The sequence below is a fragment of the Halictus rubicundus genome, chromosome 1, assembly GCF_050948215.1.
Source record: "Halictus rubicundus isolate RS-2024b chromosome 1, iyHalRubi1_principal, whole genome shotgun sequence".
In the NCBI taxonomy this organism is placed as follows: Eukaryota; Metazoa; Arthropoda; class Insecta; order Hymenoptera; family Halictidae; genus Halictus; species Halictus rubicundus.
The window spans coordinates 25,304,709-25,330,734 of NC_135149.1; the positions used below are offsets into that span (position 1 = coordinate 25,304,709).

At 39.1% G+C, this 26,026-nt stretch overlaps 1 protein-coding gene across 1 annotated transcript; it reads right to left on the reverse strand.

Annotated features, from left to right (window-relative positions):
* Nucleotides 1–8,275: 8,275 nt before the first annotated feature.
* LOC143358930 (aminomethyltransferase, mitochondrial) lies at nt 8,276–12,049 on the reverse strand. Its single transcript, XM_076796473.1, has 5 exons — nt 11,686–12,049; nt 10,830–11,170; nt 10,292–10,611; nt 10,143–10,225; nt 8,276–9,104 (listed from the first exon to the last, which is right to left on the reverse strand). The coding sequence occupies exons 1-5, from the start codon at nt 11,936–11,938 to the stop codon at nt 8,764–8,766; spliced, it is 1,338 nt and encodes a 445-aa protein (XP_076652588.1). The 5' UTR covers nt 11,939–12,049; the 3' UTR covers nt 8,276–8,763.
* Nucleotides 12,050–26,026: the final 13,977 nt, after the last annotated feature.

Consider the following 26,026-nt stretch of genomic DNA (forward strand, 5'->3'; position numbering starts at 1 on the left):
GGGCGCCCCGGGTTCGCCAATACCCGTACTCACCCACAGCAGTGAGTCCCTGAGGGACCTCCGTTCGGAGGAATACCAATTTAAAACCAGACATATAAATTTTAGAATAAGAACTTTTGAAAGTTCAGAAATAAATTTCAATTGGAAAGATGAACAATTCCAATCGAAAATAAATCAAACGAAATTGGGACGCAACGACATAAAGGCTAGGGTCATAGCAATTTTAAGAAACGGAACTTTTAAAAAGTTCAGAAGCAAATTTCAATTAGACATCCAGAAAAAATGTACGATGTTTATTGAATGAAAAAGTATTCCGAAACAAGAAGTGTGTGTTTCGATTAATAATTAAAAGGAGCTGCCAAGAAGGCGTAGGTGGGCCAAGGGTAAACAAGGAAAGCGAGAAGGAAGGCAGGAAGGACCCTTGGCCCATCCCATGCAAGTTTAAAATAAATTCAGACACAATTCAATTAAATACACAAGTTTTTATTATCAGTACGTCTTAAATTTTATTTCACAATGTTATCGCAAATTACAAATGAGCAGCTATTAGCTCGATTTTACTCATTATTTGTCAGATAATAGAAGATCTAACAAATAGAGAATATTATCGATTGCCCGGGTCTCACCACGAGGAGGTTGCTGAACAAGAGACCCGAAAGGAAGCCAGAAGGAATTCAATACGCTTCCTTCTGACTCCCTTTCTTACAACGACGCATTCGAGTTTTACAAACTCAATTTCGCAGCGTATGTCGAGTAATTATTGCGGAGAAAAAGGTGTGAATCGGAGAAGAAGTCTCCGATCCACGAGGGATCAAGAACGAATCAGGCAGAAGGCTCTGATTCTTTCAATGAGAGAAACAAAACCGAACCAGAGCAGAAGGCTCTGGTTCGAGGGTGACGCGACGCGTACAATGCTTGCAGCCCAACTCCAGCCAGTACCGATACCCGACGTGTCCACACGAAGAACGATGGCCGAGAGAAGCGTTCAAACGATACCCATTTCCCCCACCCACCTGTCGCCAGGCAACGACTAGCGTTGAGGCGACTCGGGTGGACTTACGGCAGGGAGGATTTTACACGAGTGAACAGGTCTCTCGTACATCCCTCTCAATGTTTCTTCGCCGAGTACCGGTACCAACCGGTCTGGTACATACAAGCAAGGCCGACACAGCGTAAGGCTGTGTCGGAGTCAAAAATCGAGCCGAGCAAAGTGAAGTTATGGCAATAATTACTCGACTTAATTACAACGACGATGAACAAATCTTAAAAACTAACGTACGCAAGCAAGTCGAGCAATTATTGTGGACAAAAGAAGGAAACTAAATCAGGCAAGTCTCTGAACAATGCGAGACAAAATAAAAGCAAGCGAATTTAACAAAGTGAATCTAACACAATAATTGCTCGACAACTAATACTAACTTATAAATAATATGACGTCTTCGTACCACGTGTTGTCTTCGTTCGACGATAAAATTTCTCATCTGTTGTACTCACTCTGAAACAGACTAATAATAATTAGGCAAGATACAACGGAGGAATCGAAGTAATAGAAGACGACGAAATAAAGAACAAACGATGACCCCGTACACGAGTACGGCCTAGCTAACACGCACAAGAGTGCGAAATCTACCCAGCTCACGAGAGCCAAACCTAACACCAGCTCACGAGAGCCAAGCTAACCCCGTACACGAGTACGGCCTACCTAATATGCACGAGAGTGCGAATCTAACCGGCTCCCGAGAGCCAAACTAACCCCGTACACGAGTACGGCCTACCTAATATGCACAAGAGTGCAAATCTACCAGCTCACGTGAGCCAAACTAACCCCGTACACGAGTACGGCCTACCTAACATGCACACGAGTGCAAATCTACCAGCTCACGAGAGCCAAACTAACCCCGTACACGAGTACGGCCTACCTAATATGCACAAGAGTGCAAATCTACCAGCTCACGAGAGCCAAACTAACCCCGTACACGAGTACGGCCTACCTAATATGCACAAGAGTGCAAATCTAACAGGCTCACGAGAGCCAAACTAACCCCGTAAACGAGTACGGCCTACCTAATATGCACGAGAGTGCGAATCTAACCGGCTCACGGGAGCCATAACAACCCCGTACACGAGTACGGCCTAACCGACAACAAACTAAGAGTAGATGAAGACAGAACTTCAATCTACTGAGGTGGCGCTTCGGGGCGCCCCGGGTTCGCCAATACCCGTACTCACCCACAGCAGTGAGTCCCTGAGGGACCTCCGTTCGGAGGAATACCAATTTTAAATCAGATAGATAAATTTTAAAAGAGGAACTTTTGAAAGTTCAGGAGTAAATTTCAATTGGAAAGATGAACAGTTCCATTCGAAAATAAATCTAACGAGATAGGGACGCAACGACCTAAGGCTAGGGTCGCCCCGGGTTTGCCAATACCCGTACTCACCCACGGCCCCGACCGTGAGTGAGCCCCTCGAGGGACCTCCGTTCGGAGGAATACCAATTTAAATCCAACTGTATAAATTTTATAATAGGAACTTTTGTAAGTTCAGGGGTAAATTTCAATTGGAAAGAATAACAATTCCAATCGAAAATAAATCTAACGAGATAGGGACGCAACGACTTAAGGCTAGGGTAGCCCCGGGTTCGCTAATACCCGTACTCACTCACGGCCGCATCCGTGAGTGAGCCCATGAGGGACCTCCGTTCGGAGGAATACCAATTTTAAACCATATACACAAATTTTACAAGGGGGACTTTTGAAAGTTTAGAAATAAATATTCGATCGGAAAGATGGACAATCCGAATCAAAAATAAATCGAACGAAATTGGGACGCAACGACCTACAAGCTCGGGTCGCCCCGAGTTCGTTAATACCCGTACTCACCCACGGGCCCGGCCCGTGAGTGAGCCCCTGAGGGACCTCCGTTCGGAGGAATACCAATTTTATGTTAAAAATATAATATTTCAGAATACGAATTTTATGTAAAAAATATAATATAATTTCAAAATACCAAATTTATTTAAAAAATATAATATAATATAATAAAATTTCAAAATACCAATTTTATGTCAAAAATATAATATAATATAACAAAATTTCAAAATACCAATTTTATGTCAAAAGTATAATATAATATAATATAATTTCAAAATACCAATTTTATGTCAAAAATATAATATAATTTCAAAATACCAATTTTATGTCAAAAATATAATATAATTTCAAAATACCAATTTTATGTCAAAAATATAATATAATATAATAAAATTTCAAAATACCAATTTTATGTCAAAAATATAATATAATAAAATTTCAAAATACCAATTTTATGTCAAAAATATAATATAATGTAATTTCAAGAAAAGAAACTTGTGAAAAATTCCGAAGCAAATTCGAATTAAAAACACAGAAATAATAACACTGTCCAATAAAATTAAACTTTTTTCGAGTTTTGCAATACCTGTTGGGTGATTCTTATACACTTTGTCATCCTAAAACCGAATCTGAAAGTAGAATTGCTCCATCACGCAACGTTTTCGAAAAATTTTGGTTTTTGTAAAAATGCCCGATTTTGATACGAAACTACGTGTTACGCAAAAACTAAATACGCGAGAAAGTTCAAATTTGAGTCAAGAGATAGATGGGACTCTCCTCTACATATTCATATAGTCAATTATATTTTTATGTACTTCCTAATAGTTGTAAATGGTTGTTAAAGTTTGAAAATGTGCCGACGCGGGTACTTTGTACGCTCTATTTTTGTATTTATGTGAAAAATCCTTTATCTAGCAGGAATTTACTATACAGGAATGCATTCTACAGACATTTCTGGTAAAGAAACCATTCACGAAAAGTATTTGGTTCCCTTAATGTACGAGAAGGATCAGAAAATGTTAATTGACAGCGTGTGCGCGACGCGTTCGCGCCAGACGGCCATTGCAGCCTTTTCGCGACTCGCCAGGGCCGTCGCTATGCGTAGTCGACGTTGGTACCACTCAAGTATGTCTTTGCTTACTATGCTTAATTAAATACATTTTTTTTTGTCTTTTTGGGTGCCAATCATTACAAAAGATTATAAAAATACGAGTTATATTCACATTTCATAAGCATTTCCACAATGAAATGTGAATATAACTCGTATTTTTATAATCTTTTGTAATGATTGGCACCCAAAAAGACAAAAAAAAATGTATTTAATTAAGCATAGTAAGCAAAGACATACTTGAGTGGTACCAACGTCGACTACGCATAGCGACGGCCCTGGCGAGTCGCGAAAAGGCTGCAATGGCCGTCTGGCGCGAACGCGTCGCGCACACGCTGTCAATTAACATTTTCTGATCCTTCTCGTACATTAAGGGAACCAAATACTTTTCGTGAATGGTTTCTTTACCAGAAATGTCTGTAGAATGCATTCCTGTATAGTAAATTCCTGCTAGATAAAGGATTTATCACATAAATACAAAAATAGAGCGTACAAAGTACCCGCGTCGGCACATTTTCAAACTTTAACAACCATTTACAACTATTAGGAAGTACATAAAAATATAATTGACTATATGAATATGTAGAGGAGAGTCCCCTCTATCTCTTGACTCAAATTTGAACTTTCTGGCGTATTTAGTTTTTGCGTAACACGTCGTTTCGTATCAAAATCGGGCATTTTTACAAAAACCAAAATTTTTCGAAAACGTTGCGTGATGGAGCAATTCTACTTTCAGATTCGGTTTTAGGATGACAAAGTGTATAAGAATCACCCAACAGGTATTGCAAAATTTTTTTGGTGTTGGACAGTGTAATTGACGGCTTTCGTTGAATAAACACATATACCAAAATAGAAAATGTATATTTGTATTGTCACTTACCAGCTGTTGAAAGTTGACCAAGGTGAGCGGAGACGGCTTCCAGGAACCGCTGTCCGACCGCGAACCAGCTTAAGGTGGACCAGGGTTGACCAGTGATGTCCACTGCAGCTCTGGAGGATCCCTGGTCCACTCGAAGGTAGGTGAGGGTAGGCCAGGGTGGGCCAGGGCAGCTCTGGAGAACCTCTGGTCAACTCCAAGGTCCTTCGTCCTTCTGGTCCCGGAGCCCTCCCGTTCCGTCCTGAGTGCGCACCACGACTGACTGACTGAGCGCGGACGCCGTGGTGGGGTGCGCGGTGCGCGGTGCGCAACTCCCCCACCCCAAACTAACTTCGCCAGACTTCGATCGCCGCGATAGTAATTATTGATAAATTTGTTATTTCTGGCTGCTTAATGTTTATAACAATTTCTTTTGGTAATGGTATCAACAAGCAATCCCTTGACCATCTTGCCATCTAATTTTTTAGTAAAAATACCTAATAGATCTCGAGATACAGAGTAACTTTTGAACCATGAATATTCGCACGTATTAATTTATCGAACACATTTCACTGATAAATTTATTATTTCTGACTGTTTAATGTTTATAACAATTTCTTTTGGTAATGGTATCAACAAGCAATCCCTTGACCATCTTGCCATTTAATTTTTTAGTAAAAATAAATTATAGAACTCGAAATACAGAGTAACTTTTAATTTACGAATATTCGCACGCAGTAATTTATCGTACGTAATTCACTGTAAAATGTATTATTTCTGACTGTTTAATGTTTATAACAATTCTTTTCGCCAATGATGTCGATAAGTACTCCCTTGACCATCTTGCCATTTAATTATTTAGTAAAAATAAATTATAGAACTCGAAATACAGAGTAACTTTTAATTTACGAATATTCGCACGCAGTAATTTATCGTACGCAATGCACTGTAAAATTTATTATTTCTGACTGTTTAATGTTTATAACAATTCTTTTCGCCAATGATGTCGATAAGTACTCCCTTGACCATCTTACCATTTAATTATTTAGTAAAAATAAATTATAGAACTCGAAATACAGAGTAACTTTTAATTTACGAATATTCGCACGCAGTAATTTATCGTACGTAATTCACTGTAAAATTTATTATTTCTGACTGTTTAATGTTTGTAACAATTTCTTTTGGTAATGGTATCAACCAGCAATCCCTTGACCATCTTGCTAACTAATTATTTAGTAAAAATAAATTATAGAAACCGAGATATAGAATAACTTTTAAGCCATGAATATTCGTACGCATTAATTTATGTACGCAGTTCACTGTAAAATTTGTTATTTGTGGCTCTTTAATGTTTATAACAATTCCTTTCGCCAATGATGTCGATAAGCACTCCCTTGACCATCATGCTAACTAATTATTTAGTAAAAATAAATTATAGAAACCGAGATATAGAATAACTTTCAAGCCATGAATATTCGCACGCATTAATTTATCGTACAGGTAACTCCGGTAACGCAAAAACCATTTCGGGCCACCACAGTTCTTATGTGGATTACCAAACAAAAAGTTTATGGCATCCATATAAGAACTGCCTCGGTGCGACCGTGTCCCGGCGTTGACAATAGCTCAGCTTGTCGAGCTCGAGGCCGGCCTCGGGTGAACGAAAACCTTTTGTTTACGTCTGTTGTCATACTTGTCGCGAGGCCATCGTTTCCAAAATTCCGAAATATCAAATCCGCTGCCCATCGTCCTTGGCTCGCTTGATTTACCGCCTTATCATCTCGCCGTTTGTATAAACCGTACCTCCTGTTATAATATAAATGTTTATAACAATTCCTTTCGCCAATGATGTCGACGAGCACTCCCTTGACCATCTTGCCATCTAATTATTTAGTAAAAATAAATTATAGAACTCGAGATAGAGAATAACTTTTAAATCATGAATATTCGTACGCATTATTTTATCGTGCACAATTCACTGATAAATTTATTGTTTCTGGCTGTTTAATGTTTATAACAATTCCTTTCGCCAATGATGTCGACGAGCACTGCCTTGACCATCTTGTCACCTAATTTTTTAGTAAAGAAAGATGATAAAACTCAAGGTACAGAATAACTTTTGAACCACGGATAAATGAACACTGATAAATTTATTGTCTCTGCTTGTTTAACGATTGTAAGAATTCCTCTTACGAATGATGCTGTCGAATACCCTCTTGGCTATCTTACCACCTAATCTTTTTAGTAAAAATGGCTAATAGTACTCGGGATACAGAGTAACTTTTAAAGCATGTCTTGAGCACGTCTTAAAGCATGTCAAAGTAACTTTTATGCATGATTATTCGAAGTATACAAGATACTCGATTCTCATTAAGATTTCTAATTACTCGGTATTTCATACCGTGCGACACGAAACAGTATATTGTGACTGGCGTACTCGTACATCTCGTCTGTGATATTGGTTCCACAATACTAGTTCCGACCGATACGGTAGAATGTGACACAAAAATGGTAAGGGTGCTCTATAGCCCCGCGGACGTGAGACAAAAAGGTACATTAGGTGATTGGTCTACTCCTGTACCTCTTCTGTGCCAGAACCTGCATCATTTTTTTAGCCTGGAACAGAACCTGCATCATCTTACCTGCATTATTAGCAGCGGACTCCAAATAATGCCAGAGTGGATGCTACTTCTATGTTAAAAGAGGGTCTTCTATGTGGGCTCTGATTCGGCCTAAAAGATGACAAGTTCTAATACAGGCTAAAAGATGATGCAGGTTCTGGTCCAGGCTAAAAAGGTGATGCAGGTTCTGTTGCAGACTAAAAAGATGATGCAGAAAAGTGGGGACACTAAAACCCCGAGCGTGAGCACTTTCATTTCCTCTCTGTAACTACGTAATATTTTTATATCTCATGCATACTTTTCCATTATTTACCATGTATTTCATTTCATTCACAAGTACGAGGAAGAAAGCTATTGTTAATTCTTGAAACTTTATCTATCTATTTAATTCATAGTTCCCATGATTTCCAAAAAAATGCTAATCCATTTAAATTCCCTTGATCAAGGTTTTCTACTTTATCGATTAAGTTCACTTCTTAGCGTATACAATAATTGCAAATTTATCCACTTAAATTTCATAGGAGAGAAAAGAAAAACATGAATATCTTGTCTACCAAAATTTCACTTGCGTTTTTAAATATTAATTGAACCTCAGAACAACGATTCTTCTGTCGGTAATCATAGTCTACCGGTTTCACCGTTCTGTCGCTACGAGGAATGGCGCTAATTCAGATTTTTCGAACCAAACGATCTCACCGCCATCTGGATGGTTCCCTATGGTGTGCAACGGCAGCATTCGTAGCTGGGTACGTATGTTAATAATAATAGTTGACAAACAATATTACCTAGGTTACAATGAATAGACTTTCAGTATTAACAATATCCACATTTTATTAATCAACGTAGTTCTACAAACAATGTTCCGCGTAAGTATAATCAGAATTGTAGTAGTATAGAATAGACTCTTCGTGGCTCCTTAACATAATTGTATTCATAAAATATTCTTCCTTAACACTAGCAGCGATTGGATTTGATATTCAAATATAAATTAAAGGAACAGATTTAGTGAGTTTCCAATTGATGTTTACTATAGTATACATATAAATGTATCAATTAAGTAATACATTTCCACTGGTAGCTCCAGTATTAAAATGTTCCTGCGAGTTCTATCAAAAAGTTTGACTAATTATATACATGTATACCATTTCGTATTATATACTTACACAAATTTTTACATTGCTATGAAGTGTATTTTGAAACCTATTAATAAATTTAAGTGCGCTATTTTCCTATATAACAATATAATATAAAAATATGATAAGAACTTTGTACCTTGTTTTCCATTTTACACATGGAACATACGATTTATCATTTATCTGTTTTGTAATAGTTCGCCTTGACGAAAGGCATCTTCGTCACGGTAGCTTTGTACGTTTTCCCCCGAACTTCGACCAACACTCCTCCACCATAGTGAGCTAATTCTGGGGGCACATACCCCATAGCAATGGGTCGTCCAAGGGTTGGACTGGGCCCACCGGAAGTCACTTTCCCAACGCGTTCTCCTTCCGGTGTCAATATGGCCGCCCCTTCTCTGCCCGGTGGACCTTGTCCCAACATCAGACCAATTCGTTTCTTCCTGACTCCTGATTTGATCTGTGATAGTATCTTTTGGGCCCCGGGGAAATTTTCTTCTGCCCTTCTCCTTTTAGCTGAAACAAAATTATAAGTCGTGAATCATAAGACATTATTTTTCCTTCATTCCTGTATCGTTAACCTCTTTGAAAAGAATGGCGCCATATTGGAAAACACTGGGGTGGCCTATGTAGCTTCCAAAGATGCAAGCAGAATTTTACTAATTATTCTTTAAATGGAGAGAGATGGGTCCAGTTTGACCCAGAGCGATAAATGTTCTATCTACATTCTAATTTTGCAGTAGCTAGTTTAAGTTATAAGATATTAATATTAAGTCCAGTAAAAGGATCCACACTCATCTCGACAGAGTAAGTTTGAAATTATGTAAAAGATAATTAATACGGATTTGAATAGTTTTAGCTGTGGTTTCCATGAATATGTTCAAAGTCTCCTGCGTTCTAGGTTATATAATAAAATATGGACATGTACTTTTCTTGTTTTCTATGGTTTAATTCTCGTACTCGTTCCTACATGACCTTTTCAGAACAAATGTCGCCATATCGACAACACCGAGATGATCATCTAGCCTCCAAATTTGCAAATAAATAAATTTAATTATTTACATATTGAAAGATTGATGCATATTTCTTTTTTCCCCAGGATTCAAGACCTTCATTCCTACATCCTTCTTAGACCCTTCAAGAGGAATCTCGCTATATTAACAACACCAGGATGAACCATTGGCTGAGTCAAGTAAATAACTTCGTTAATTAAATAGCAAAATATCGACACATTTTTCTCTGACCCCAGGATTCGAGACGTTCCTTCACTTCTATATCTTTAGCAATAAAAATCGAGAGAAAAATTGTCTTTTAAACAAACTGTATTATTGTACAAAAAAAATTTGCAATGCAAAGAAAACTTAAAATAATATAGGGTATAGTGGAAGCTGTTTTGAACTATCTAGTTAGCCTTTTTGTATATCCTGAGGTTGTTTTAATGCACAATTTAAATTGATTCAATAATTCAGTTGTCCTGGAGTAACTTTGAAGCGAACTTTCATATCACGCGTATGCCCGTGCCACATTGCACGAAAAGCACAATTTTCCACTAACCTACTAGCCAAGTAAGCCCGGCTTCAACAGGGGTAGTTTCCTCGTCGATATCGTGCCCGTACAAGCAAAGTCCAGCCTCAAGCCTACAAAAATTCCACAGTTTACCACATGATTGTTTACAAACCGTTCATCTTGCAGATGCGTCTTACCTCAAGCTATCTCTAGCTCCTAGACCAGCCAACTTTGTGTCGGACGTCTCCACAATCCTCTGGACCAAACTGTTCGCGACCTTCACCGGCATAGATATCTCAAAACCATCTTCTCCTGTGTATCCGCAACGAGATATTCTAACTCGACTTCCAAACACATCAGTTTCCACACTGTTCATGAATCTCAGCTCTTTCAAATCGATGTTCACGTATTGCTGGAGAACGGCCGCTGATGTTGGACCTTGCAAGGCCACCAGACCTTGTTCCAAGGGGTCTAGGAACTCTAGGTTCACTGTTTTTCCTTGGGATTTGAAGTCTTCCTGATTTAACAACAAATCGAAATTAGTCGAAAAATACGAATGTTATCCTCTCGGTATGTAATTAGAGTTTGTATTTAATAGTATCTAAAAATATTCGTAGCAGAGTTGGGTCAGTTTTGGTACTGAATTCTCGCACTAACTACACTAACTGTAGGAACGATTTTCATCCCTTAACACCGTCGAAAATCGATACAAAATCCAGTTTAAAAATCTCGTACCTGCTTCTGACTCAGTAACAGCGAATCCTCGTCCCGCCGTCCAGCATTAGACACCACGAAGTACTTGTCATCGTCGTCCTTCGTAATAATCAGGTCATCCAGAATGCCTCCATTATCGTTAGTAAACACCGTAAGCACCGCGCAACCCTTCTTCAAGTTCTTCAGGTCGCTGGTGGTCAAGGATTCCAAGAAATCGGTAGCACTATTCCCAGAGACTCTGGTCTGCATCATGTGGCCCACATCGAACAATGACGCAAACGTCCTTGTATGCTGATGGGACGCTGCTATCGCCTCCTGATATTGGACAGGCAGCAGCCATCCCGAGAAGTTGACTATTTTTCCTGAAAAAGAGAAACAACAACTTCAAGCTAACTTTGTAACGTATTTTACTAATTCACGTTAATTGCAATAACATTTGGGAAGAAAATCCTTGCAGTTCAGGCTACCTAACGCATTAGCAACGTTTCATCCCTTGCCTGCTCCCTTGGAAATAGTGGCAGAAAATATTCCTCAGCTATTTTCATCCATTTTCGTTTTACACTTTGATTACTGTTCGGGAAATTTTACAGGATGCAATGGAAAAATAAGCAAATTTTCGAGGAGCAAACGAAGTCTGAAAGTACCGAGCCAGCAACTTTGAAAATATTCTTCAAACTTCCATTTTGCTTGCAATGGTAGCCAACAATAAGTTCCAATAAGTTTCCAGAGTAACTATCCAGTGTAGTTGCAAGAGCTCTGTGTATCCTTGCACCTTGCTGAAATAGTCATTACGCGGGGTAGAAGATGCGAGTGTTCTCTTTTTAATTGTTACATAGTGTACATTACCACTTTTTAATTTTTAGATAGGGTGCATTACCTCGGTGCTGCGCGTGCAAGTCGTACAAGCAGGTCTTCCGTGGCTCTGGCGCCGGTTTCACGGCCGTCGACGAACGACGAGCTCCAAATCGCTCGGCCGAATCGATCAAACATCTCGAGGAGCCAGGCTTCGAGCTGCTCGTTCGCCTAATCGCCAGTCCGCAGAATTCCCGGCCACTTCCGGCCAGGTTCTCCAGGCATCTCTCGAAACAGTCCAGGCAAACCGATCTCTCTCGCGCACCGAAACGGAACATCGTCTTTCCTCGCGATCGTTTCGTCGCGCACTATCTCGCGAAATGCTGGACGCTCTCTTCGTGTACTGTCCCGCATTCGATGACCCCGCTGACACGGTTCACAGACTCGGATCCACGGTCGAAAATCGTGACGCAAACCCGGGTCGGACGGTTTTCGGTTCGAGGGGGTATCTGGACCAGATATTCCATGGGAAATGGAGTAGTGAAGGGAGTATAGTGCTTGGGGGGACCGAATGTCGAGGTCATCTTTAGTGGTCTACGATTTTTCGTTTTGGGTGTGTTAATGACGTTTTTTCCCCACTCGTACTAATGCATTTTTACAATTACCGGCCGTTATTTAATGGATTTGTAATGTTCCCAATTTACAGTTAACGATTACTTAGCAAATTGAACAGCATTTACCATTTTAGTCGTGAAGCAACAAACTTTGTTAAGCACAATAATGGGTAATCTATTTAGAGTATTCTCAGCCATTCGTGCTAATGCATTTTTGTAGTTAACACATTATTTTAAGCTTACCTGACACATTCTAACAATTTTGATCATGTAAAAAAATTGCACATACTTAACCATAATTTTTAGAATAGCCCCGTAAGATTGCCAATCCGTTTGTAATTTTTATAACGGTGCAGTGTATATTGAAATATTGTGAGTGCAACAGGACTGAAGCTTTTATGCTTTCAGCTATCGTTACCATTTTGTGCCTGATACGTACCTGATATAAAATATTGTGTACCCTTGACCATAGTTTTTAGGACATAACCTCGTCAATTTATTGGAAATGTTTATAACATTATAACTTTATAAGTGATTTACTTTATCAATTTTACTTGAACATTTCCTACCACTTCCAAATCACGTTCCTCCAAGAAATGATTCCATCTGTGCGGCTTGTGAAATTTTTCTGGTTTTAAAAAGGTGTTTCCTAGACAGTTTGGCACCAGCACAGGATTTTCGAATAATTGATCGAGCTGCTTTTTGTGTCTCGTGCCCGAAAGACTCGTCCGCAACATGTTGCAACGGGTGAAAGATAACGGGAAGCGATAAGCAGATATTTTCTTGCACGATAGACGCCGCGAATAGTTATCATTATTTTCGAGCGTAAGAGAGGTCAGCGTAGCATGTCGTTAACGTTAAGTAGGAAACGATAATTTCCGCGGCTGTGTGGAAGGATTGTCGTCGGTTGTTGTTGGAAAACGCGTGCAACACGCAGGGGATAGGTTGATAACAGTCACGAGACTCTGAACACGTCGGATGCTTATTAAATTTTTATTGTACCACGTAATAATAATATTAATAATAATTAATAATAATAATAATAATAATAATAAAGATAATAGTAATAATCGCAATAATCATCATCGCAATAATAAATCGTGATAATAATGTCAATAATAAATGTTAATAATAATAACTAATAATAATAATAATAATAATCATTCGTCGTCGTAATAATAGCAATAGTTATTTTTTTTTTCGTTTACTAATAATGACAATTCATCGTCGTCGGTAATAATCCAATGACAAACGTCAATATTTTTTTTTTATTTTCGTAATAGTAGCGTGTCGAACGGAGAAACGACCCTAAAAAACGAAGACAGTATCAATTGTTCGTTCGTACATTTTGTAATTCAATAATTACTTTTATTTTATTTTTTTTTTTTAGTTCTTTTAGCTTCCGTCGTCTTATTCTTCTCGCTCGCGCTTTTCTCTTTTCGCATTTTTTTCACCATTTTAGTCTCATCTCTTACCACTTTCATCTCTCGCTCCCTTACACACACGCATTCTCTCGCTCCCTTTCTCTCTCTCCCTTTCTCTCGCTATTTCTCGACTTGATTTTTTTTCTTTTTGAATTCTCGTTTTGCTTTCTCTCACACACACGCACACTTTTTCCCTCTGTCTCGTGTTTACGCAATTGGATGCAAAATGTCCCTACACAGTCCGACGAATGTGTGTGTGTCTTCTTAACGTTTAACCCATTTTTCCGTTTTACCATTCTCTCCCTCTCACACTCTCTCTCACACACTCCCTCTCTCTCTCACTCTCTCTCTCTCTCTCTCTCTCTCTCTCCTCGTTTCTCTTCCGATCGATCGATTTTTTTTCATCCTCCGGGTCGTAAATATATAAATGTTGTTCTTATTTATTCTCTTTCTCTCGACGCTTCTTCGCTTTTCTCCGAGATCTTCGATCGCATCATCGCTATCGCTTTTGTTGTTCTTTTTTTTTCTCTTTCGTTAGCGCTTTCATACTCTTTGAAAAAAAATCCGCTATATTTTTTCCCACGTTTAAAACACGTTTCTTATGATTTTGTATTCTTTGTTGACACGTTACACATTCACTCACATTGGTTGATCGGTTTTCTACTGGAGGGACTTCTGGGGGGCGGGGGGATTTTGGTGTGTGTGGTTCGGTAAAAATGGCGGTGTGATACGTTCTCCTGGGGGATTTCTGAAAACGTTGAGGGGGTGTGCCATTTGTGGAATATACCTGTTAGGATTGGGGGAGGGTTGGTTTCTGGAAAAGGTGTGTCAAGGGGGAAACTGTAAAAGCAAAATCGGATTTTGGGGACCGCGGGTGGATAAAATGTAGGAACACTCTTGTGGAAAATGGATTATGCTACGGTGGAAACAGAAGGCTTTAGGACATTTGTGGCCCCTCCGGTCAACGGGTTTCTGATATGCGAATTTTGCTCGCGTTTATGCCAATTGATCCCCGTAATTGCCAATTTTTGTCTGAACGAGTTGAATCGGGGGTAAGTTCTCCATGAATTTCCGTTATCTCTGCAGGGGGTTGTTCTCTCGAATTGCGTCCGAAATATTCGTCGACCGAGGGACATTTCTATGTTGTATTGTATTTTTGTTCTGTTGAATTTACGGTGTCGAGAGCGTCGAAAATCGACAAACAGTCGCCTACACGATCGCGAGGGTGTAACAAACCGAACTTTTTCGATCCGGGGTTGGAAAATTGCGATCGGGGGGAAGAAAGTATACTGTCTCGTTTCCGCGATTTCTCGTCGCGCTCGTCCTACACGTTTTTTTAATAATTTCTCGAATTTTCCTTCCTTTCTTCCTCACTCTCCCTCTCTTTCTCTCTCTTTCTCTCTATCTCTCTTTCTCTGCCTGAGTTTCTATTTTATATTTTTTGCTTGAAAGATTTTTGTTCTTTTTTCTTTTTTTGCCTCCGTATGTCGCCTCTCCTCCTCTGCTCGTCCTGGAACGCGACAATGCGCCCTTTCACGTTGTCTCGAATCACGTTTCGTTTTGCATGGTGGTTCTCGTTGGGGGGAAATAGTGGAAAATCGAAATGAAAACCGGATGTTTCTCGAAGACGGGGGTGTGGGGGTTTTCGTCGGAAATTGGAAGTTTGATCGGGCGACATTGCCACGAACGAGGAAGCACATCGCGTACGCGTTCGCGTTTCTATTGTTTCGTTATTTACTTTTTATTTCTTCTATTTTCGTTTTGTCAACGGTTTGCTCGTTATCATTTTTTTTACTTCTATTTTGCACCGGATGTACGTATGCGCGCGCGTACATACATACATATATGTATATCTTTATATATAGATATATTGTTAACAATTTTTGCATTGTGATGTGTGTAGTACTTTATTATTCTTGCTATTTCTCCACTGTGGTCGATCGTGTACGAACAGAGACCAAGGAATTGAGTCGTTTGTAAAAATTTGTCTGGTTGTTTTTTGTTTTGATTTGATTATTTTCATTTCTTTTTTGCCTGCCACGAAAAATTCTCTATTGCAATGATCTATTGTATACCGGGAAGAAAAAGAAAATCATTCCAGCGAACCCAAACTCTATTGCCTGCTATTGTTGTGTTTTTCAATCTATGCGCGTGATTCTTATTCATTTCTATATATAATATATTTATTTCTTGTGATGTTGCGTATTGTCTCCGAAACATTTGTGTCCTGATGATTCCATTTGTTTTTTTGTATTTTGTTTAATTTGCTTAATTTATCGTCGCATGTGCTCTCTACCATTCCGTACTTTCTCGTTCCTTTCCATATTTTTTTCTTTTTTGTTGGCCGTGAGGTTTTTTTCGTTAATTTCTCTCGATTAATTTTTGTCCTTGACTATACTTTCGATTTAGTGTCGCTTTTTGCTCGAGGGGAGGGGGACAATTTTTTGTTAACCGTATGTTTTATCTATTTTTTAGGTTGCCTGCCGACGTGTGGTTGATTCTTTTGTTTCACAGTGTGCAATCACCGTCAAGAAAAAATTTTTTTCTCTCGCAACTCTCTCTCTCTCTCGCATTCTCTCGCAATTCTCGTTCATCTCGCTTGCTTTCTTCCGTTCTCTCTCTTATACTCTCACTATTATTCGCTCTCCCTATATACTTCGAGTTCGATAATTTCGTCTAAAATTCCATTTTCGCCTTAACTATACACAATAATCATAATATATAATAATAATAATAATCACGACTCGAATACATCATCGATCACCTCCGAATATAGATACAATAATTTTTTTTTCTTCTTCAACTTCATCATCTCTTCCTCCAATCTCTCTTTCCACGCATTTTTTCATCTTTTTTGTTCTCTCCCATTTTTTTTTCTCTTAAATCTCTCTCCGTCAACGTGTTTTCTTTTCCCGCCCTATACTCTATTTTTTTTTCTCTCGCTCTCTCTTTCTCTCTCGCTTTCTTTTTTTCGTTCTCTCCCTCTCTAACTCTCTATCTCTTTCTCTCTCTCATATTACATCTCACAATAATGATCGTTTAGGTCGTCGTATATCTATACATATACATATACATATACATATACATATATATATAATTTATAAAATGAAAATAGGTACAATTTTGGACGCTTTTCTTCGTCGAAAAAACGCTCCGAAAATTTCATTTTCGCTTAATAATGCCCATCGGTTGCGATTCTAGTCCACTTGGTAGTAAAATTTTGTTTAGTTTTTTCGCTCACACGCTTTCACACCGCAAACTCTCGGTCTCATTCGCTTCTTTCAAAAAATCATACGCTCTGCTGTAAGCACACAGTTCGCATTCACCCAATCACGCTGGATTTGTCCACTTAAATACGCTCTCGCATTCACATTAATTTTTCTCAGCTATCGCTTTTTTTTTTGCTCAACAAACACTCAAGCCGTTCTTCTTTCACTCAAAAAATTTCAGCGACGAACCGTCGCCGTCTCGCGATACGTATCAGCCTTTTTTTCGCCTTCGTTTCTCGAAAAGACATGAAAAATTTCCGGCTGGCCAATCGCGTGCTTCCAGAATCGACGAGCCCTAAGCCCGCGCGGCGCTCGCGATCAGAACAAAATTCATTTCGCCGTGTACGCGTGTGAGACGTTTTCATTCACAACGACACGCTCTTCGCTTCTCCCTTAATTCTCTAATCTCTACGATGACGGGTGTCGCGTGTACTCTTCGAATCATATTTACACCTAGCGTGTTCGACTCGTAATTTCAAGCTCGCTGTGCTCTTCAACCACTCTCGAACATCTCGAACCGCTCTTTAATCCTAACTCGACCCCGTACGGGCTCGCCCGAGCGCGGCGCGTCCGGAGGATTCACTAGAATTTTCGTGGCCCTGATCTCAGAAAAACATCGACACGGTTTCCAACGATCGGTCCCGCGACACCGTGAGATCATTTTTCCGAATTTTACCGTTAACAATTAAAAATTAAGCTACGCGGGACCCGATCTTGTCCCTCCGGCTCGATCCTCGGACAAGCCCTACGTCGTCGACAGGAAGCCCGAAAGACGTTTTTTTTCCATTATACACAACGCTTTTTAGCTTTCCTTTTTAATCCCGCGATCACACTGCGATTCACGAATAAAACCCTGATCCGCAGTGTTCAATGGTATCGAACCCTTCGAGTATCCGAAAACACTGCTCCACTGTTTTCTCAACCTTACTCCTAAATAGCTGAAAATAACGTCTTTTTCCTCTCGTTCCTTTAGCAACGCAGTGTGTCGAGTTCACATCGTTTTGATATGTCTAAACGGAGAAGGGTGGGGGAGCCGCGTCTCAGACGGTCTTTTCCTTAAAGTATCAAAATTAAAATTTAAAACGTCTCGTTCGCTGTCGAAGAGACCATCCTCGAATTCGTTCACTTTTCTAGTTTCCGTTCGAAAAGACACCGCAGTGAAACGGGGCTCCGTTACAAACTATAGTCGAATGAAATTTCTGATGCGACGCTGGGAGACGCTGTTCGGCTCGCCGCCATGTTGCGGGGCTCGGGAAAATGGCGGGAACGCCGCGCCATCTAGCGAGGTACGAGCGGAAGAACGTCTCCACGGGATGATTTGCTCGCACGGATCGCCTCTAAATTAGTCGATTCCCGATACCAAAGTGGCTAATCTCATCGAACACTGCCCTCCGAGTCTGTAGACAATGACTTTCGGGACCTGAAATTGTTCTTCCGCGGTTTTTCGTCGCACGGGAATCGGTTCCGTCGCACGGAAGCACCCGCTGACGAACTTACATTTAGCGTTAACAACGATGGTAGAAAAGAAAACGTAACCGGAAAACGCCTTTCGTCGTTATTCCCGACGTGTGAATTTACATCCTAGACAGAGACGCGTGTTTCGTTACATTTCGTTTTTTTTTTTTTTCGTATTTCTTTCTTTTCGTTCGTTTGTTTGTTCGTTTCATTTTTGTTTTGTTTTTGACCCGAGTGCACGTTGACACGTGCACCACGACAAAAAGGCTTCTCGCGATTTCTACAAAATTTTCAGTTCATCTCATCTCGTTTCGCAGCTCTTGTGTACCATATATTTTCACCGTTTCTCGCAATCATCGAAAAGGGGTTTTGCTCTTTCTCCTAGATATTGCATCATCATCATCACATGTATATATGCTCATCATACATAGAACCATTTAATGAGAAATCCTACACAATGCGGAACTCGCTCGTAACCGAAAGAGACTGGTGTACGAATTTGATCGTTTCGTCTTTTTCACATTACTCTCGCTATATTATTTTTTACGCTTTTTTTTTTTGCTTAAGTATTATTTCGCTCTCGCTTTCTTATACTCCTCTCTATCGCTCTCTTTATATCTCCCGCCCTCTTTCTCTCTGCTTCTCCACAGATTTTTTCATCTCCCTAGCTCTTTTCGCGTGTTTTTTCCAGGATTTTACAGATTTTAAACATATTTATTACTTTCTAGCTTTACGATTTTCATTCTGTACCTGTATTATTTCTTTTTTTAAATTCTTTTATATATTTATGCTTTTGTATTGCGCGTCGACCATTTCCGAAATTCGAAATTGCAAACGCTGCTCACTACGTACGCGGCGCTTCGAGGATTCATTATTACCTTTTTTTTTTTTCATTATTATTATAATTCTGTAATATATACGGCATCTTCGAACTTTACGTTTGAAACTCGGCGCGGTGATCCACGTCGTTGGATCCCGATCCTGGAGATCCAACGGCGTCGTCGCCGCTTGCAAAGAAATTTAGTGTTTCTCGTTATCGCACTCAGGATGTTCAACCGTTCCCTCAGTATACTTTCAATCGCTCGCCACTGCTCCTCGCCTCGATCTCTCCGTTTCAAAAGCAAGTGCTAGATCTCGTCGTAGCGGCCGTGGATCATCGACGGGATCCACGGTTTCTCTCGCGGAGGCGAGGAGCGATCGAAACAGTTACCTCGCTCGCCGATCGACAGTAGGCTCGCATCAAGAATCGATAGCGATAACTAATAATAGTGGTAATAGTAGCAATATCGTTAACTAATGATAATTAATAGCGATAACTGATAACGCCGCGAGTCACCGACGGAAACGCGCTTCATCTCCGGTCTATCGCCTATCTTCCTTAGCATTTTCGTTGTCGAACATGCACTTTTCGTGTTACAGATAAGTGGCGCGCTTCCGTCGTCTCGACGACAGGACGATAAATAGGTAACGATAATATTTAATAAATGCACGTGTCCTAAATTTCCGTGTGACAATCGTCAGCGTATTTCAGAGATTTGTTTCACTCTCTATAGTTGGGCCGTCGATCATGGTCGACGTCGAGGAACCACTTGATTACGAGACAAAAGTTATCGTTCTAACGGGTAAGATAGTAGTAAAATTAATCAGTGATAATAAAATTAAAAAAAAAAAAAAGAAAAAAATAGGGATCGTGGGGACGGTAGGGGGGGACAGAGAAAATTAACGACGGTCGGACTGCCACGAAAAGGAAAAACAAAAAAAAAAAATAAAAACAAGCGGATCTTGTGTGTGGGCGTGTGCGTGTGTATTTGTTTATATGTTCAACTTAACGGCGTTGGTTGACGATGATATCTCTCGTGACGATGACGATGACGTACGTAGTAACTAAAGTCGTTAATAGTAATAGTAGCAGCAACTATATGCATAGTACGGGGTATTAAATGTAATCGAAAGTGATAAAAACTATATAAACTATACCGTATGTACCGCGTTGTCTCGTGTGTATGCTTACTAAAGACGATAGTAAATAGTATAGCAAGGAAACGTTGGCGTACACGCGATTAGGTGCGTACCACCCGGTTACTATAAAGTCGGAACAACGAACTAGGACCGAGAAACCTATCTAGCTTCGAGATTGTTTTAATTAATAAGAGGAAATTAGACGAAACTCGATGAGGAAGATTGAACCGGTCGCGAAACAAGATGGAGAGTATTTTAAGTATAGTTAACAGTCGACGGGCTCGTGTAGGCGAACGACCGAATAATAAAAAAAAAAAAGAAACGCATAAATTTCCGTGAAACCGGCGACCTCGGCACGCCATTTTCTACGTGAATAGTAACTAAAGAACCGTAGTTTTGTTTGTGTTACACGCTGCACGCGGCTCCGTATCTCTCTCTTTCTCTCTCTCTCTCGCCCTCTCTACGCCCCTCCCTAACACTAATTAACCCGCGAGCCGCGCCACTAGCACGCTAATTACACGATAAAAACGATTAATCAATAAGAGGCAGTAACTAATCGTAAAATCCCTAGCCTGTCGCTTCGTCCTTCGTTTTTAACCAATTCTGACTAGCAAACGTAACTCGACGCGATGTTTTATACTCGTCGATCGACGCGTTCCTTTTTCGTTCTTTTTTTTTCTGAAGTATAGTCCAAAAAATTTTTTTTCTTCGATTTTGTGGTTTGATGTAGGGACTGGAATCCGAGAACCACGTGTCTCTTGAACAGCGCGACGATCGACGAATTAAAACGTTGCGAACGCGAGCGAAGAGTACACGGAGGAATTTTTATTTTAGTAAATAAAATAATGAGTAAATAAAATATTCTACTAAGGAGGAAAGCCTCCCGTTTTAAGTTTGGTTCTTATCCTTTTGAATGTTTTCCTTTTTTAACTCATCAGACTATTTAAAGTCGAAGAAAAGGTAGTTTATTTGAGACATTGATTTATTTGAAGTCGGATGAAAGTCTTACGAAATTTTTCGAATTGAAAATTAATTATGGTTTGATATATTAAGTGTAATAAATTTGAGAAACAATTTTTCAGACTTTCGTTCGTAGACTGATTAGACCGAATAGAATAAAGAAATCTTTGCACTATCAGACTATTTACAATTTAATTATATGTAATAAATTTCACATTATATGTGAAAAACGTAGAAATAAGTTGATTTTATTTGGAGCTTGATAAAATCCTTACTGGACCGAACAAATTTCTTAGATTATTTACAATTTTAATATACTAATCGCACGTGATTTAGATAGAGTCAAGATTTATTTGGAGCTTGACAAGAAAGACTGGATCAATTTTTTTGAAACATAAAATTGTCTATGATTGAATATATCAAATAATTGAAAATTGCAATGCAATTTAAAAAGAATTTTGTCTTGTTTTGGATCCTTATAAAATCCTTAATGGATTAAATAAATTTGTACAATATGAAACAACCTACAATTTAATATATCAAACCCATCTAATGAAATGTAAATAGAATTTTGTCTCGTTTTGGCTCCTCATAAAATCCTGAAAGGATTAAATAAATTTGCAGAGTATAAGGCAATCTACAATTCAATTTATCAAACAATACTAATAAAATATAAAATGGATTTTGTTTTACTTCGGAGTCTAATAAAATCCAAATGAATCTAAAATCCAATGAAATTTTTATAATACGAGAAAATATATGATTTAATGTATCAAATAATTCTAATGAAATAAAGGAAAAACACTTTTGTCTTCGTTGCAGTATTAATTTCTTGAACATGAAAGCTTTTGTTTGCTTCCAGCGTTAACAATTCGAATGAAAAACAGTTTTAGGGAAACCGTTTGCGATTTTCAAGGAAAACAAGTTGAAAAAAATTGACAATTTTCCTCGTGTACCCTCCGAGCTCGAACGAGGATGTGAATGGTATACACAAACGGGGAAGAGGAACGTTTTTCTTTGACGAGTCCTCGATCGACGAACACGCTCGCGCGATTTATCTGCGAAAAAGGGAAAAAGCGAGGATCCTTCCACGATAAAATCATCCTAGTAGTAACAGCTACGTAATAATAATAGTCAAAAGTAATTACTTAACAAACGACGCGAGTGTCAGTAGTAGTGGCGTACGTAAATCGTAGCTATCTATCTCTCAGTCGTATGAATACAATTAAAAATTACAGGGGAAGACATTTATACGAAAAATAAAAATAAAAAGAGCGACAAAGGGCCGCGCTAAGAAACAAATTTTTCGACTATCGTCGTTAACTCGACGAACATTTTCGCGTGAACCGAATTGCAAAAAAAAAAAAACGGAATAACTATTAGACTGAGAAAAATTCCGCGACTTTTCCTTCCTTACACGTTCATAAATAAGTGTACAAATAATATATAATATTTAACGAGTATAAATCTATGTGTGCGTGTTCGTGTATACAAGTATATATTTATATATTTATATATGTATAAAAAATGGGGAAAAGACTAAACAGAAAAAAAAGGAGAATCTCGAAACGTGGCGACTACCTCTTTTTACCACCGATTCTTCGTCGATGTCGTTCGCGCTTCATCGATCTTTTTCCTCAAGATCAAGATATCGTCATGATCTCTTTTTGTTCACGGCTTGGATATTTTTCGATTCCTTGACTTATTATTTCTTTTCATTACGCTCTTTAAAATACGCCTCCAATTGCCCTCTAACAATTTGTGTACGATTAACTAATTAATAACTAATAGCGATAATAGTAGCAATAATGATAATAATAATAGCAGTAATAATAGCAATAATAATAATAGTGGGTTAACCGCGGTATCGAAATCTGCTTGGGTCGTCCGTCGAATCCTCGAGTCGCAAATTATAATTTTTCCTTCGAGAATTGTCATTCTTCTATTTCTTTTTTCGCTCGTTTTTCATCCAGGAAAAATTGAATTTCGATGACGAACAGATTCGCGATCGAGAATCCGACAACCGTCCCGCAGCTAGAAAGCATGGATGGGCAGGAATTTTACAAAACACAAAGAAAAATTAGTACTCGACTCGAAAAACAACAACAATATTATCCATCGAAGATTTTTTTTCGAAAGCTTCATTCGCACCGTACATCCATTACTTTTTTTTTTCAATTTTGAAAGAGTGTCGTTTTTTTTTTAGCTCTCATACAAGGATCGACCGGACTTTGGCCGACATATATATTATTTTTTTTTCTTAAATTTGTGATACAACGAAAAGAGGCTACTTGTGTTTTTTGTCAACAACGCGGATATTTTTTCGTGTACGGTCCCGTTGGCCCATTTTGTTCTCTTCCAAGGTCGAGCCCTCGACGATCTTCCTCTATCGCAATTTTTTTTTTGTTTCTTCACCAATCTCGATCGTTCTATCGATCGAATTCGCATCTTTTTTTTTTCGTTGCGTTAATAATAAATAAGTACCGATTTTGGTACCACTCTTTTTGGCACCGATTTTTGTACCATTTTTTGACTAGAATCGAATTCGAAACGGAAGATCCGGGCGGGACGTTTTCGTTGGAATTCCGGAAACGGGCCCGACGGAACCGGAAGTGCGTCGGTATAATTTGCCCAAAAGGGGACTTCGACCAAACTCAATCGATACCATTAAACCTTGTTCACGCACATTTTCGTCGCATCGTGCTAGACTGCCGTTTTACCACCAATTGCTTCGCGGTTTCTCTCGATTGCGTCTGATAGAATATTTATATATAAGGTTCTTCTTCTCTGTTTCTTCTTCATTGGAGACGATAGAAACGCGACGAAAACGGGCGCCGAAAATTAACGATAATCTGCGCTTGTGTGTTATACTCGGTAACTAACCGCACGTAAAACGTCTGAAATCTGAAACTCAACTTTTCCATTTTTTAGTTTTCTTCTTCTCATTCGAAGCCCCACGTCGGTCGTCCTCCGCCCCCGCATCGTCATCGAACGTCCATTCTATTATTTTCCAAATTTGAAACTTTAGCATTGACGAAATTATTAATACACATTCTGGAATATTTTCTCTTCGAGCCTCAATTTATTATACACGATAAAAATTACTTCAAACTTTTATCCTCTTATTCTCGTGATTTTAATACAAATTTTTTCAATGATCACTGAGAAGTTCCTCAATGTATTTTTAAAATAGAATATTTTTAATTATTTTTCTCATTTACTGAAATGAGCAAACAATAAAAAATTTCTCAACATATCCTTTCAGTATTCAAATGTTCCAAGAATGTCTCCCTCCTTTTTTAATAAAAAAATCCCAAAATATTGCAAGAATCCTGCCAAGATCATTTTTATCGTGGACCGTTTGAATTCTAATAATGAATTCAAACATCCCTCTTATTTATCAAAAAGGAGTTTTTTGAAAGCTGAGAAATTTTTCAATATCTTGTCGAAAATATTTTAAGAATCCTTCCAGAATCTGCTTTATCATTTTTTAAATGGTTTGAATGCCAGCAATAAATTCAAACGTCCTTTCTATTCATCAAAGAGGAACTTTTCGAATGTCTTTTTCGACTATAAATAATTTAAGAATCTCTTCAGGATAATTTTCGTCTCCATTATTATTGGTCTCCATTTGCACATCAATAATAAATTCGACCGTTCTTTTTCTATATCAAGGACCTCCTCCACAAAGAACAATTTTTCTTGTTCCTCCTGGAGGAAAAATTTTTGTTAATTCGTCAAAAAAGAATTTTGGCAATATTCCCGATGGATCGTTCGTGACCAATCGATGAATCTGCGGTAATTTGTCACAGTAAATCGATGCGTGGATGGGGGCGAAACCGGAAACGACCGGCGTCGGCCTGAAATCCACAACTTATTTATCGCGAACGAATTGGAAACAATGCGTATACGTGAAATTCTGGGGGAGATTGGGCTCTGAGGGGATTATACCCTTTAGGGATAGGGACTCTGTGGATGGGTTGATCTGTAGGGACGGGTGGCGGGGTATTTTTGTATTTGTGTTGAAAGCAACGTCATAAGTGAAGTAACTGAACGCTGCACTCGAAAGACTAATGAAAAACCGGGGAAACCTGAACGATCGTCGCCCCGCCTCGCTCTCAAAAAGTCGCGCGAGCCTCGCGCCGACGTTTTCGAAACGATCGGCACAAAAAAAGGCTCGGCTACTTCGAGACAGAGCTCGCTTTTCCCTTCTTCTTTTCTCTCTCGATATTTTATTTCTTTTTTTGTGTCCGGCCGGTGTTAGCAGAACGATCGCAAAATGGCGACTCGCGACGCTCGTTCAGGCACCCTCCGATCCGCGTCCGAGTCCCACAGTCCTTGTTTTCTCTTCCGTAGTGAGTGCCTCCGCGATTTATCGAATAAAAGGCGACGCTTCTGTGCCAGCGATCGCACCTGTCCTTACATAGAGTTGTGTCGAGTACGTTTAATTAATAATTATGCGTGTATGCGTGGTTACGGTTAACTGTTAATTAACTTGACTTGACAAACGGTTACGGTACTGTAATTAATTAATTATTATCTGTTAGTTTAAATATGCGACTGACTGACCCACCTCTCCTCACCATCTCTCTCTCTCTCAACCCTACTCTCTCCCTCTATCTCTCCTCTCTCCTCTCTCCTCTCTCCTCTCTCCCTGCTTCACCTATTCGGAGTATACGACGTACACACGTTGCCTAAACTACGGACACTTAGTACACTTATTAGCATATTTATTCTGTTAAATA